This window comes from Oncorhynchus keta, chromosome 21 (genome assembly GCF_023373465.1).
Source record: "Oncorhynchus keta strain PuntledgeMale-10-30-2019 chromosome 21, Oket_V2, whole genome shotgun sequence".
Taxonomy (NCBI): domain Eukaryota; kingdom Metazoa; phylum Chordata; class Actinopteri; order Salmoniformes; family Salmonidae; genus Oncorhynchus; species Oncorhynchus keta.
The window spans coordinates 52,847,210-52,863,399 of NC_068441.1; the positions used below are offsets into that span (position 1 = coordinate 52,847,210).

The 16,190-nt window shown below is 42.2% G+C and overlaps 1 protein-coding gene across 1 annotated transcript in view; it reads right to left on the minus strand.

Moving 5' to 3' along the window:
* Positions 1–15,037: 15,037 nt before the first annotated feature.
* The window catches only part of LOC127910423 (LIM and cysteine-rich domains protein 1-like), a 28,631-nt gene continuing 27,478 nt past the window's right edge, over positions 15,038–16,190 (minus strand). Inside the window, exon 8 of the mRNA XM_052474209.1 lies at positions 15,038–16,190. This exon is cut by the window's right edge and continues 53 nt beyond it. Within this exon, the coding sequence (XP_052330169.1) occupies positions 16,106–16,190 (85 nt within the window). The 3' untranslated portion in view covers positions 15,038–16,105.

Below are 16,190 nucleotides of genomic sequence, written 5' to 3' on the forward strand. Positions count from 1 at the left end.
CATACTGTATTTATTTATTTATCTTGCTCCTTTGCAAGAGCTCCAGCACATTCATCTTCTGCACATCTATCACTCCAGTGTTTAATTGCTAAATTGTCATTACTTTGCCACTATGGCCTATTTATTGCCTTACCTCCCTTATCTTACCTCATTTGCACACATTGTATATATACTTTTTGTTTTATTTTGTTCTACTGTATTATTGACTATGTTTTGTTTATTCCATGTGTAACTCTGTGTTGTTGTATGTGTCGAATTGCTTTGCTCTAATTTGGTCCAGGTCGCAGTTTTAAATGAGAACTTGTTCTCAACTAGCTTACCGGGTTTAATAAAGGTGAAATTAAAAATGTTTAAAAAAATGTCATTAAAATAAAAACCTCTGATCTGCTGTGTGCTACAAGACTGTGTTAGCCCACTGAGCTAATCATTTCTCTTACCATCCTCTGAGACTCCAGTGGTATTATATGACATCAGCAAGCTTCTCACCTGACCTGGAAATAGATCATCAACAGGAAATAAAGAACATTCCATCTCCATTATGCCATGCAGTTCACCCAAAATAGCAGCCAGCATAGTTCCATTTCAATCATATTAAATGCGATGATCGTTCATTTGTCCTGTTTTTTTTTTTTTATGGAAGTGAGCTGGGTCTGGTTACCGGTAATTGTGGATGATGTAATGACCTTAGAATGTAGAATGTGGAATAGCTCGGATAGAACGTAGAATAGGTTCTAAAAAGGGGGAATATCTGGGATTCTTACTGGGGTTATGTCAACACACACTGGTTATTGTTAGACCCACGGTCATTCATCAAAAAAACTAGTATGAGATTAGGGTCTGAGGTATCTTAACGCTTTGCCAGTGTGTGTGTGTGTGTGTGTGTGTGTGTGTGTGTGTGTGTGTGTGTGTGTGTGTGTGTGTGTGTGTGTGTGTGTGTGTGTGTACGTGCGTGTGTGTGTTAAATCAAATCAAATGTTATTTTTCACATGCTTTATAAACAGGTGGAGACTAACAGTGAAATGCTTAGTTTATGGGCCCTTCCCGGCAATGCAGAGAGAAAGAAAATAGAGAACTAATAGAAAAATAACATGAGGAATAAATCTACACGATAACGATGACTAGGCTATATAACACGGGGTACCAGTACTGAGTTAATGTGCAAGGGTACCAGGTAATTTTGTTACATTACAACCTTATTCTAAAATGGATTAAATTGTTGTTTTCCCCCTCATCAATCTATACACAATACCCCTTAATGACATCACAATACCCCTTAATGACATCACAATACCCCATTATGACAAAGCAAAAACAGGTCTTTTAGAAATTTTTGCTATTTTTTATATGTTTTATTAAAAAACAGAAATATCATTTACATTACCTTACATTTAAGTCATTTAGCAGACGCTCTTATCCAGAGCGACTTACAAATTGGTGCATACACCTTATGACAACCATAAGTGAAGCATGTCACATTTACATAAGTATTCAGACCCTTTACTCAGTACTTTGTTGAAGAACCTTTGGCAGCGATTACATCCTCGAGTTTTCTTGGGTATGATGCTACAAGCTTGGCACACCTGTATTTGGGGAGTTTCTACCATTCTTCTCTGCAGATCCTCTCAAGCTTTGTCAGGTTGGATGGGGAGCATCGTTGCACTGCTATTTTCAGGTCTCTCCAGAGATGTTCGATCAGGCTCAAGTCCGGGCTCTGGCTGGGCCACTCAAGGACGTTCAGAGATGTGTACTGTTTTGTCTTGGCTGTGTGCTTAGGGTCGTTGTCCTGTTGGACGGTGAACCTTCACCCCAGTCTGAGGATCTGAGTGATCTGGAGCAGGTTTTCATCAAGGATCTCTCTGTACTGTGCTCCGTTCATCTTTCCCTCGATCCTGACTAGTCTCCCAGTCCCTGCCACTGAAAAACATCCCCACAGCTTGATGCTGCCACCACCATGCTTCACAATAGGGATGGTGCCAGGTATCCTCCAGACATGATGCTGCCACCACCATGCTTCACTGTAGGGATGGTGCCAGGTATCCACCAGACCTGACGCTACCACCACCATGCTTCACTGTAGGGATGGTGCCAGGTTTCCTCCAGACATGATGCTGCCACCACCATGCTTCACCGTAGGGATGGTGCCAGGTTTCCTCCAGACATGATGCTGCCACCACCATGCTTCACCGTAGGGATGGTGCCAGGTATCCTCCAGACATGATGCTACCACCACCATGCTTCACCGTAGGGATGGTGCCAGGTATCCTCCAGACATGATGCTACCACCACCATGCTTCACCATAGGGATGGTGCCAGGTATCCTCCAGACATGATGCTACCACCACCATGCTTCACCGTATGGATGGTGCCAGGTATCCACCAGACCTGACGCTTGGCATTCAGGCCAAAGAGTTCAGTCTTGGTTTCATCAGACCAGAGAATCTTGTTTCTCATGGTCTGAGAGTCCTTTAGGTGGCTATTGACAAACTCCCAAGCAGGCTGTCATGTGCCTTTTACTGAGGAGTGGCTTCCGTCTGGCCAGTCTACCATAAAGGACTGATTGGTGGAGTGCTGCAGAGATGGTTGTCTTTCTGGAAGGTTCTCCCATGTCCACAGAGGAACTCTGGAGCTCTGTCAGAGTGATCATTGGGTTCTTGGTCACCTCCCAGACCAAGACCCTTCTCCCCCGATTGCTCTGTTTGGCTGGGCGGCCAGCTCTAGGAAGAGTCTTGGTGGTTCTAAACTTCTTCCATTTAAGAATGATGGACTCCACTGTGTTCTCGGTGACCTTCAATGCTGCAGAAATGTTTTGGTACCTTTCACCAGATCTGTGCCTCGACATAATCCTGTCTCTGAGCTCTACGGACAATTCCTTCTGCACAAAAAGTTGAAGTCAGAAGTTTACATACACCTTAGCCAAATACATTTCAACTCAGTTTTTCACAATTCCTGACATTTAATCCAAGTAAAAATTCCCTGTCTTAGGTCAGTTAGGATCACCACTTTATTTTAAGAATGTGAAATGTCAGAGAAATAGTAGAGAGAATTATTTATTTCAGCTTTTATTTATTTCATCACATTCCCAGTGGGTCAGAAGTTTACGTACACTCAATTAGCATTTGGTAGCATTGCCTTTAAATTGTTTAACTTGGGTCAAACGTTTCAGGTAGCCTTCCACAAGCTTCCCACAATAAATTGGGTGAATTTTAGCCCATTCCTCCTGACAGAGCTGGTGCAACTGAGTCAGATTTGTAGGCCTCCTTGCTCACACACGCTTTTTCAGTTCTGCTCACAAATGTTCTATAGGATTGAGATCAGGGTTTTGTGATGGCCACTCCAATACCTTGACTTTGTTGTCCTTAAGCCATTTTGCCACAACTTTGTAAGTATGCTTGGGGTCATTGTCCATTTGGAAGACCCATTTGCGACCAAGCTTTAACTTCCTGACTAATGAATTGAGATGGTTGCTTCAATATATCCACATAATTGTCCTTCTTCATGATGATATCTATTTTATGAAGTGCACTTGAAATGATCTTTGTCCCCATATGCAGTTGCAAACCGTAGTCTGGCTTTTTTATGGCGGTTTTGGAGCAGTGGCTTCTTCCTTGCTGATTGGCCTGTCAGGTTATGTAGATATAGGACTCGTTTGACTGTGGATATAGATACTTTTGCACCTGTTTCCTCTAGCATCTTCACAAGGTCCTTTGCTGTTGTTCTGGGATTGATTTGCACCAAAGTACGTTCCTCTCTAGGAGACAGAACACATCTCCTTTCTGAGTGGTATGACGGCTGCGTGGTCCAATTGTGTTTATATTTGCGTACTATTGTTTGTACAGATGAATGTGGTACCTTCAGGCGTTTGGAAATTGCTCCCAAGGATGAACCAGACTTGTGGAGGTCAACAATGTTTTTTTTCTGAGGTCTTGGCTGATTTCTTTTGATTTTCCCATGATGTCAAGCAAAGAGGCACTGAGTTTGAAGGTAGGCCTTGAAATACATCCACGGGTACACTTCCTCTTGACTCAGATGATGTCAATTAGCCTATCAGAAGCTTCTAAAGCCATGACATAATTTTCTGGAATTTTCCAAGCTGTTTAAAGGCACAGTCAACTTAGTGTATGTAAACTTCTGACCCACTGGAATTGTGATACTGTGAATGATAAGTGAAATAATCTGTCTGGAAACAATTGTTGGAAAAATGACTTGTGTCACAAAGTAGATGTCCGAACCAACTTGCCAAAACTATAGTTTGTTAAACAAGACATTTATGGAGTGGTTGAAAAACGAGTTTTAATGACTCCAACGTAAGTGCATGTAAACGTCCCACTTCAACTGTACGTACAGTCACTGTGAAGCCAGTGACCGAAGTGTTAAATTCCTGTTATCGGAGATGAGTCCTGGAACATATTTCAGAAAGTTGTTGGGGTTTGTATGTATGAAGTTTGGGTCTTAGGTGTCTTATTGCTTGCGAAGGGAATGGAATCCAAAAACTGTGAAATCAAACAAAAGATTCCTGCATGTTTATGATTAGCTGGTTTGCTCTGGGCAGTGGCACAGAGTAAAATGGTTTATGTTCCAAGCCAGCAACACACGCACCAATTATACACACACACACACACACACACACACACACACATGTATGCGCACACACATGCATGAACGCAAGCCGAGTATACACACACGTCTGCACACACTCACAGTTTGCTGACAGGTACCAGTTGATCTCATGAAGCAATCAAGTAGCCCCGTTTTTCTGTCTTGGGTGCTGTAGCCACAGAGTGATGTGGATATTTAGACTACGGGGGCCCAAGCAGGACATTATTGTGGCTGAGGATAAAAGCAGACATCCTATTGGTGACAAGTGCCAGAAGGTTATGAGGTCTGGGGAGAAATAAACCGCCTTCTAAAGTGAATGTCAAAACCTACAGAACAGGCTACGTCCCCGATGGCTGTGTCCCAGAGTGCACTAATGACTTTAGGACCCATATTGTCTCTGATCAAAAGAAGTGCACTCTATAGGGAATAGGGTGCCATAGGGTTCTGGTCTAAAGTAGTGCACTATATAGGGAATAGGGTTCCATAGGGCTCTGGTCTAAAGTAGTGCGCTCTATAGGGAATAGGGTGCCATAGGGTTCTGGTCTAAAGTAGTGCACTATATAGGGAATAGGGTTCCATAGGGCTCTGGTCTAAAGTAGTGCGCTCTATAGGGAATAGGGTGCCATAGGGTTCTGGTCTAAAGTAGTGCACTATATAGGGAATAGGGTTCCATAGGGCTCTGGTCTAAAGTAGTGCGCTCTATAGGGAATAGGGTGCCATAGGGTTCTGGTCTAAAGTAGTGCACTATATAGGGAATAGGGTGCCATAGGGCTCTGGTCTAAAGTTGTGCATAATATGGTATTATTTGGGACTCCAGTCAGTACAAATATAGCTTTTACCAGCGAGTCTGAAATGCCCCTCGTATGACCTAGATATATGTACAACTGTACATTCAAAATCAAATGTGTTTTTAGGGGGGTCTGGAGTTGAAGTGAGAGATTTTTAACAATTCTTGGTTCAGTAAACATTATTAACCAATATTTTCTATATTATATCAGGTACTATCCCCAAGGTTTGAAAAGCGGTCCATGTACTTCCCTAAGGAGGGGACCCTTGTGACCTAACTAAATATTGCCATATTTCTACACGTTTTTTGCCTTGTTAAAATATTATAAACCTTGATTATTCTCAGCTAATATCTTTCTCATCTTGGAAATGTATTCTAAATGTCAAGGCTAAACTGGGTAACTGGCGAAAAGGAGTCAGGCGCAGGAGAGTTGAGATGCGTGGACAAGGTATTTAATACATGAAAAAACACCAGTATAGAAACAATACAACGGTGCGTGAAATATACGGGTACCACGAATAAACGGCCGTAAATACAAAACCCGGCAACAAAAGACCAGCCGTCAGATACAGCCATCAACATAGAACCAACACGGTCACAAGCATGGGGGAAACCAGAGGGTTAAATAATGAACATGCGATGAAATCAGGTGTGTAAAAAAAACAAAGGCAAAACAAATGGAAAATTAAAAGTGGATGGGCGATGGCTAAAAGGCCCGTGACGTCGACCGCCGAACGAAGCTCGAACAAGGAGAGGGACCGACTTCGGGAGGAAGTCGTGACACGAAATGTACATCAGTCGGAATTTATACCAAATTCATAGCATTATCTCAACTGCATCCAAAATTATAAATGATGTCGTTATAATTGTATGCATAAAAGAAATCATTCTGTTGCCCTCTTCATTGACCTGTCAAAGGCTTTCGATACTATTGATCACTCACTGCTAATACAGAGGCTGTCCTCAATTGGACTAGACCAGGCTGCATGGAACTGGTTTAAACATGACTTGATAGACAGAACTCAACGTGTATCTACAGACGGTATTAAATCTGGTTTCTTTATTACGAAAGTGGTCCTTCAGGGGTCAATTTTGGGTCCTGTATCTTAAGGACAAAGCAAGCATTTCTGCAGATGTATAAAAACAAAAATAATAATAATATCTTATTCACATAAGTATTCAGACCCTTTGCTGTGAGACTCGAAATTGAGCTCAGGTGTTTACATTGATCATGTTTCCATTGAAATGTTTCTACAACTTGTCCATCTGGAGTAAATTCAATTGATTGGACATGATTTGGAAAGGCACACACCTGTCTATATAAGGTCCCACAGTTGCCAGTGCATGTCAGAGCAAAAACCAAGCCATGAGGTCGAAGGAATTGTCCGTAGAGCTCCGAGACAGGATTGTGTCGAGGCACAGATCTGGGGAAGGGTTCGCAAAAATGTCTGCAGCATTGAAGGTCCCCAAGAACACAGTGGCCTCCATCATTCTTAAATGGAAGAAGTTTGGAACAACCAAGACTCTTCCTAGAGCTGACCACCCGGTCAAACTGAGCAATCGGAGGAGAAGGGCCTTGGTCAGGGAAGTGACCAAGAACCCGATGGTCACTGACAGGGGCTCTCGATTTCCTCTGTGGAGATGGGAGAACCTTCCAGAAAAGACAACAATCACCTATCAGGTCTTTATGGTAGAGTGGCCTGACAGAAACCACTCCTCAGTAAAAGACACAGGACAGCCCGCTTGGAGTTTGCCAAAAAGCACCTAAAGACTCTCAGACCATGAGAAACCAGATGAATGGAGCAAAGTACAGAGAGATCATTGATTAAAAAAAAAACCTGTTCCAGAGAGCTGAGGACCTCAGACTGGGGCAAAGGTTCACTTTCCAACAGGACAACAAGTCTCATCGCGCACCAGCGACTCCTGTGGCGGGCCGGGCGCAGTGTGCGCTAACCAAGGTTGCCAGGTGCACGGTGTTTCCTCCGACACATTGGTGCGGCTGGCTTCCAGGTTGGATGCACGCTGTGTTAAGAAGCAGTACGGCTGGTGGGGTTGTGTATTGGAGGACGCATGACTTTTAACCTTCGTCTCTCCCGAGCCCGTACGGGAGTTGTAGCGATGAGACAAGATAGTAGCTACTAAACAATTGGAAACCATGAAATTGGGGAGAAAAAAGGGGTAAAATTCAACATAAATAAATAAAAATATGTTTATTTTTATTTTTTATGACTGTGTTTTTCTTTCTGCATTTTGTATTTATATTAATGTGTTTTATTATATATTATATTGTGTTTTATTATATATTATATTAATGTGTTTTATCATATATTATATTAATGTGTTTTATTATATATTATATTGATGTGTTTTATTATATATTATATTGTGTTTTATTATATATTATATTAATGTGTTTTATTATATATTATATTAATGTGTTTTATTATATATTATATTGATGTGTTTTATTATATATTATATTAATGTGTTTTATTATATATTATATTAATGTGTTTTATTACATATTATATTCATGTGTTTTATTATATATTATATTCATGTGTTTTATTATATATTACATTGATGTGTTTTATTATATATTATATTCATGTGTTTATTTTCTGTCATTTATTCTAATTCAAGCTCAGCTCAGCTGTAAACGTGACCTTGGTCTCAGTACGACTCTCCTGATAGAAACTGATTTTATTGAATGAAATTCAACTGTTTTTCCACAGTTTTAAGGAAATATGTTATTTTCAAAAGGTTTGGTGTTAGCATTTGAAAGCTATCCAGAGAAAGTCATTGAGTCAACATGTTCTGGAGTCCTGGTGCCTCAGAGGCAGATAAGATTGTGAGAGGAATTTGTTAACTTCTCTCAGACAAGACGTGAGACACTTTGAGATATCAGCTGATGTACGAAGGGCTATATAAATACATTTGGTTTGATTTGATTGCGAGAGGAATTTATTAACTTCTCTCAGACAAGACGTGGTGACAAACCTGACCAATTCAAAGATGGTAGGAGGAGTTTTTTGGGGGCACAGAGTTATTTTTGGTGCCCTCCATTCTGTAACCAAATAGGCCTAACATGTGTCTTTCAATTCAATTAAATTCAATTCAGATCTTTATTGGCATGGGAAACATACGTTTACATTTCCAAAGCAAGTGAAATACATAATAAACAAAAGTGAAATAAACAATAACAAATTAACAGTAAACATGACACTTACAAAAGCTCCAAAAGAATAGACATTTCAAATGTCATAATATGTATATATAAAGTGTTGTAACGATGTGGAAATAGTTAAAGTACCCTCTGAGGTGCCTTGCAGTCGGAGGCCGAGCAATTGCTGTACCAGGCAGTGATGCAACCGGTCAGTCCTCGGTTCCAAATATTGGGAATGATGCCAGAGCTGGGGATGATGTTAGAGTTTAAGTATTGCCAATTGGAATTTGTGGTCTGTATATTTTATAATTGAATTGAGGATACCATCAACACCACAGGCCTTTCTGGGTTGGAGGGTTTGTATAATGTAATGTAGGATACCATCAACACCACAGGCCTTTCTGGGTTGGAGGGTTTGTATAATGTAATGTAGGATACCATCAACACCACAGGCCTTTCTGGGTTGGAGGGTTTGTATAATGTAATGTAGGATACCATCAACACCACAGGCCTTTCTGGGTTGGAGGGTTTGTATAATGTAATGTAGGATACCATCAACACCACAGGCCTTTCTGGGTTGGAGGGTTTGTATAATGTAATGTAGTATACCATCAACACCACAGACCTTTCTGGGTTGGAGGGTTTGTATAATGTAATGTAGGATACCATCAACACCACAGGCCTTTCTGGGTTGGAGGGTTTGTATAATGTAATGTAGGATACCATCAACACCACAGGCCTTTCTGGGTTGGAGGGTTTGTATAATGTAATGTAGGATACCATCAACACCACAGGCCTTTCTGGGTTGGAGGGTTTGTATAATGTAATGTAGGATACCATCAACACCACAGGCCTTTCTGGGTTGGAGGGTTTGTATAATGTAATGTAGGATACCATCAACACCACAGGCCTTTCTGGGTTGGAGGGTTTGTATAATGTAATGTAGGATACCATCAACACCACAGGCCTTTCTGGGTTGGAGGGTTTGTATAATGTAATGTAGGATACCATCAACACCACAGGCCTTTCTGGGTTGGAGGGTTTGTATAATGTAATGTAGGATACCATCAACACCACAGACCTTTCTGGGTTGGAGGGTTTGTATAATGTAATGTAGGATACCATCAACACCACAGGCCTTTCTGGGTTGGAGGGTTTGTATAATGTAATGTAGGATACCATCAACACCACAGACCTTTCTGGGTTGGAGGGTTTGTATAATGTAGGATACCATCAACACCACAGGCCTTTCTGGGTTGGAGGGTTTGTATAATGTAATGTAGGATACCATCAACACCACAGGCCTTTCTGGGTTGGAGGGTTTGTATAATGTAATGTAGGATACCATCAACACCACAGGCCTTTCTGGGTTGGAGGGTTTGTATAATGTAATGTAGGATACCATCAACACCACAGGCCTTTCTGGGTTGGAGGGTTTGTATAATGTAATGTAGGATACCATCAACACCACAGGCCTTTCTGGGTTGGAGGGTTTGTATAATGTAGGATACCATCAACACCACAGGCCTTTCTGGGTTGGAGGGTTTGTATAATGTAATGTAGGATACCATCAACACCACAGGCCTTTCTGGGTTGGAGGGTTTGTATAATATAATGTAGGATACCATCAACACCACAGACCTTTCTGGGTTGGAGGGTTTGTATAATGTAATGTAGGATACCATCAACACCACAGGCCTTTTAGGGTTGGAGGGTTTGTATAATGTAATGTAGGATACCATCAACACCACAGGCCTTTCTGGGTTGGAGGGTTTGTATAATGTAATGTAGGATACCATCAACACCACAGGCCTTTCTGGGTTGGAGGGTTTGGATTTTGTCCTGTAGTTCATTCAATGTAATTGGAGAATCCAGTGGTTTATGGTCGTCTTTATAGCGGATTCTAAGATTTATGTTTGATTATGTATGTGTTTTTGCTGTTTGTTCTTTATTATAGGGCCAAAAAGATTGGAGAAGTGGTTTATCCATACATCCCCATTTCTCTCTCTCCTTTACACTCTGTCGTGTCTTTGGCATCATTAAACAGAAGACTTAGTTTTTCAAATCAATTCTCTGTAATTATTATTACGTGATTAAACTAATCAGGTAAATATAATTAACTAGGAAGTCGAGGCCCCAAGGAAATTATTCAGATTACAAAGATATAATTTTCCTTATGTAACTTTCAGATATTTTAATATCTGATCAATTAGTCTTCTAATTCATGATTTATTCTTCAGCTCACGTTAGTCTCATTCCAAACATCGTAAATGGTTGGTTATCTGCACGAACCCAGTCTTCACTGTGAGTCATCCATACATCAATTGTCTCAGTCATTTATTTATTACCTAACTAAATAATCACAGAAATGCACAAACAAACAAAGTAGATATGGTTGCAAGGAAATGATAGGGGATGTGCCGTCATGGCGGCTTGGTGGACAAAAGGGAAGTGGGGGTCGATTGAGAAAGGTGGGAAATATGCTAATTAATCACTACACACTTGATAATTCTAACATTTGAAATGCTAATCCTTTGCACATGAACGCTCACTCAGTCGGGAATAATTGCAATCAATATACAGTATATATTTACTCTCAGTGTGTCGTTGTGATCTCTGTTGAAAAGTTGTGTTTCTGCTGGAGAGTTTGTCCGCCCTCTCTCTCTCTCTGCCGTGGTTAGAATGGATAGTTCAGCCTCCCGGGTGGCGCAGTGGTTAAGGGCGCTGTACTGCAGCGCCAGCTGTGCCATCAGAGTCCCTAGGTTCGCGCCCAGGCTCTGTCGTACCCGGCCGCGACCGGGAGGTCCGTGGGGCGACGCACAATTGGCCTAGCTTCGCCCGGGTTAGGGAGGGCTTGGTCAGTTGGGGTGTCCTTGTCTCATCGCGCACCAGCGACTCCTGTGGCGGGCTGGGCGCAGTGTGCGGTGTTTCCTCCGGCGCATTGGTGCGGTTGGCTTCCGGGTTGGATGCGCACTGTGTTAAGAAGCAGTGCGGATTGGTTGGGTTGTGTATCGGAGGACGCATGACTTTTGACCTTCGTCTCTCCCGAGCCCGTTGTAGCGATGAGACAAGATAGTAGCTACTACAACAATTGGAGACCACGAAATTGGAGAGAAAAAGGGGTTAAATAAAAAATAATGGATAGTTCAGAGTAACATTCAGCAGTGTTGTTATAGAATAGATGTTTCGGCGTTTGTCGGTCCTCGCATTCACGGGTACATTCTTTTATAATCTCCACCCGGCACAGCCAGAAGAGGACTGGTCACCCCACATAGCCTGGTTCCTCTCTAGGTTTCTTCCTAGGTTTTGACCTTTCTAGGGAGTTTTTCCTAGCCACTGTGCTTCTACACCTGCATTTCTTGCTGTTTGGGGTTTTAGGCTGGGTTTCTGTACAGCACTTTGAGATATCAGCTGATGTACGAATACATTTGATTTTGATTTGACATCATTTCTAGCTGCAGACTAGTAATTAGTATCAAAGAGTAGCTCTTATTCTGTCAGATCGATAGTCTCAGAGTTTAAACCACGTGGTTAAAAGATTCATCAATCTACTCAAACCTTAGCTTATGGTCTATGGTTATGGTCTAGGTTTATGGTCTCTCCTCAAACCTTAGCCCTTTCGTGGTAATCGAGGTAAGCTGGTTTGAAGGGAACTCCTCCCAAGGTGGGGGTTATATTCGTAACAGTAGAAAGGGGCTGTCCCATGACATCAGATCAATGTCTGTGCTCATGGGGCGGGCCAATGATTTATTTGAACTCTGAACGGAATTGGAGTTTCCTTCATTAAACCGTTTGAAATCACATTACGTAATTTCACAAATAGTCTTTACTCAATCATTTTATACAACAATTAGATGCAAGCCTCACAACTGAGACTCTTGTATAAACAGAGTTATGGTAATGTCTTTCCCGAGGTCACCAAATTGTACCAATCGGACCAGTTCGTAGCTGGCTACTTCACCGACCGTTTACACATTCTCCAGAACATGAATATTGTTCAGTTCTCAAGTTCTGTGATGTGGAAGAAGTTCCATTGTTCTCTCTATGAAAACTCACTCTCTCTTCTACTCTGGCCATGAGGAGAGAACTCCTCTTAGAATGTATGACCTGCCTAACAGAGCGTGTTGGTAGGGGGAAGAGAGGGAAGAGAGAGAGGTGGTGAGAGAGAGAGGGGGGTGGTGCAGAGAGAGGGGGATTGTAACGGTCGTCGTCTGATGAGGAAGAATCAGACCAAAGCGCAGCGTGGTACATGTTCAAGACTTTTATTAAACTAAACACTGAAACAGGAGGAGACTGGAGACTGGTATTAACTAGGAGGATACTGGGGACTGAAGACTGGGATTAACCAGGAGGAGACTAGAGACTGGTATTAACCAGGAGGAGACTGGAGACTGGGATTAACCAGGAGGAGACTGGGGACTGGTATTAACCAGGAGGAGACTAGAGACTGGTATTAACCAGGAGGAGTTTGTAGACTGGTATTAACCAGGAGGAGACTGGAGGCTGGTATTAACCAGGAGGAGACTGGAGACTGGGATTAACCAGGAGGAGACTGGGGACTGGGATTAACCAGGAGGAGACTGGGGACTGGGATTAACCAGGAGGAGACTGGGGACTGGGATTAACCAGGAGGAGACTGGGGACTGGTATTAACCAGGAGGAGACTAGAGACTGGTATTAACCAGGAGGAGACTAGAGACTGGCATTAACCAGGAGGAGACTGGCATTAACCAGGAGGAGACTGGCATTAACCAGGAGGAGACTGGAGACTGGTATTAACCAGGAGGAGACTGGTATTAACTAGGAGGAGACTAGAGACTGGGATTAACCAGGAGGAGACTGGGATTAACCAGGGGGAGACTGGGATTAACCAAGAGGAGACTGGAGACTGGTATTAACCAGGAGGAGACTGGCATTAACCAGGAGGAGACTGGTATTAACTAGGAGGATACTGGTATTAACCAGGAGGAGACTGGAGACTGGCATTAACCAGGAGGAGACTGGAGACTGGCATTAACCAGGAGGAGACTGGAGACTGGGATTAACCAGGAGGAGACTGGTATTAAGCAGGAGGAGACTGGAGACTGGCATTAACCAGGAGGAGACTGGAGACTGGTATTAACCAGGAGGAGACTGGAGACTGGGATTAACCAGGAGGAGACTGGTATTAACCAGGAGGAGACTGGAGACTGGTATTAACCAGGAGGAGACTGCAGACTGGAGACTGGTATTAACCAGGAGGAGACTGGAGACTGGTATTAACCAGGAGGAGACTGCAGACTGGAGACTGGTATTAACCAGGAGGAGACTGGAGACTGGCATTAACCAGGAGGAGACTGGAGACTGGAATTAACCAGGAGGAGACTGGAGACTGGTATTAACCAGGAGGAGACTGGAGACTGGGATTAACCAGGAGGAGACTGGTATTAACCAGGAGGAGACTGGAGACTGGTATTAACCAGGAGGAGACTGCAGACTGGAGACTGGTATTAACCAGGAGGAGACTGGAGACTGGTATTAACCAGGAGGAGACTGCAGACTGGAGACTGGTATTAACCAGGAGGAGACTGGAGACTGGAATTAACCAGGAGGAGACTGGAGACTGGGATTAACCAGGAGGAGACTGGTATTAAGCAGGAGGAGACTGGAGACTGGCATTAACCAGGAGGAGACTGGAGACTGGTATTAACCAGGAGGAGACTGGAGACTGGGATTAACCAGGAGGAGACTGGTATTAACCAGGAGGAGACTGGAGACTGGTATTAACCAGGAGGAGACTGCAGACTGGAGACTGGTATTAACCAGGAGGAGACTGGAGACTGGTATTAACCAGGAGGAGACTGCAGACTGGAGACTGGTATTAACCAGGAGGAGACTGGAGACTGGGATTAACCAAGAGGAGACTGGAGACTGGGATTAACCAGGAGGAGACTGGAGACTGGTATTAACCAGGAGGAGACTGGAGACTGGGATTAACCAGGAGGAGACTGGTATTAACCAGGAGGAGACTGGAGACTGGTATTAACCAGGAGGAGACTGCAGACTGGAGACTGGTATTAACCAGGAGGAGACTGGAGACTGGGATTAACCAGGAGGAGACTGGAGACTGGTATTAACCAGGAGGAGACTGGAGACTGGGATTAACCAGGAGGAGACTGGTATTAACCAGGAGGAGACTGCAGACTGGAGACTGGTATTAACCAGGAGGAGACTGGAGAGATAAACTAACTCTCCCTTGGATACACTGTCATAGATCGTCCTCTATACACGCTGGATATACAGTATACATCCTACTTACTGAAGAGGTGAGCTGCTGATCAAACACATTCCACCCTAACTATTACACCATACAGACAGACTGTTTCTAAACCAGCTCCGTTGATGACATTACATACTGAACCAATAACGTTAGACCTCTTTGGGATTGAGTCTTGATTTCGTGTGTATATGTGTGCGTGTGCGTGCGTCAGTGCGAGTGAGACCAATATAAAGGACCATTAGCGAGTACTAAGAATTAGGATGGGATCAAAACAGTTTTATAACATCAAAAATCTATAATGTATATGTAGGACATGGATAACCGTACATTAACTACTAACTAGACAAACAAAATGGATAACCGGACATTAACTACTAACTAGACAAACAAAATGGATAACCGGACATTAACTACTAACTAGACAAACAAAATGGATAACCGGACATTAACTACTAACTAGACAAACAAAATGGATAACCGGACATTAACTACGAACTAGACAAACAAAATGGATAACCGTACATTAACTACTAACTAGACAAACAAAATGGATAACCGGACATTAACTACGAACTAGACAAACAAAATGGATAACCGTACATTAACTACTAACTAATTTGTAAGTCGCTCTGGATAAGAGCGTCTGCTAAATGACTTAAATGTAAATGCAAATGTAAACTAGACAAACAAAATCGTTAAATTAGTAACTAGACAAACAAAATCATTAAATTAGTAACTAGACAAACAAAATCGTTAACTGTACATTAACTACGAACTAGACAAACAAAATCGTTAACTGTACATTAACTACGAACTAGACAAACAAAATCGTTAACTGTACATTAACTACGAACTAGACAAACAAAATCGTTAACTGTACATTAACTACGAACTAGACAAACAAAATCGTTAACTGTACATTAACTACGAACTAGACAAACAAAATCGTTAACTGTACATTAACTACGAACTAGACAAACAAAATCGTTAACTGTACATTAACTACTAACTAGACAAACAAAATGGATAACTACTTAAATTAGATTAAAATGAACAGAATCATCAACTTCAACAAGGCAGAAATGGTCTAATTGTTAGCATAAGAGCACAAATTAACGGCCATTTTAAAAACAAACAAATTATCTTTATTTATTCTCTATAATCTAACAAGATAACAAGGCATTGAACTAATTTAACTTTTTTTTTTAAATCAGCTTTACTATTATTACACTGTTATTACATTTTAGAATAATTATTGCATGTATAATTTATAATTACATTTTTAGGTCCAGGGGACCTAAACAGGGCTGGTGCAGGGTGTTTGGGGGCAGGAACAGGGGCTGTCCAGACTCTGTCCACACCGCCAGCAGCAGTAATGGTCC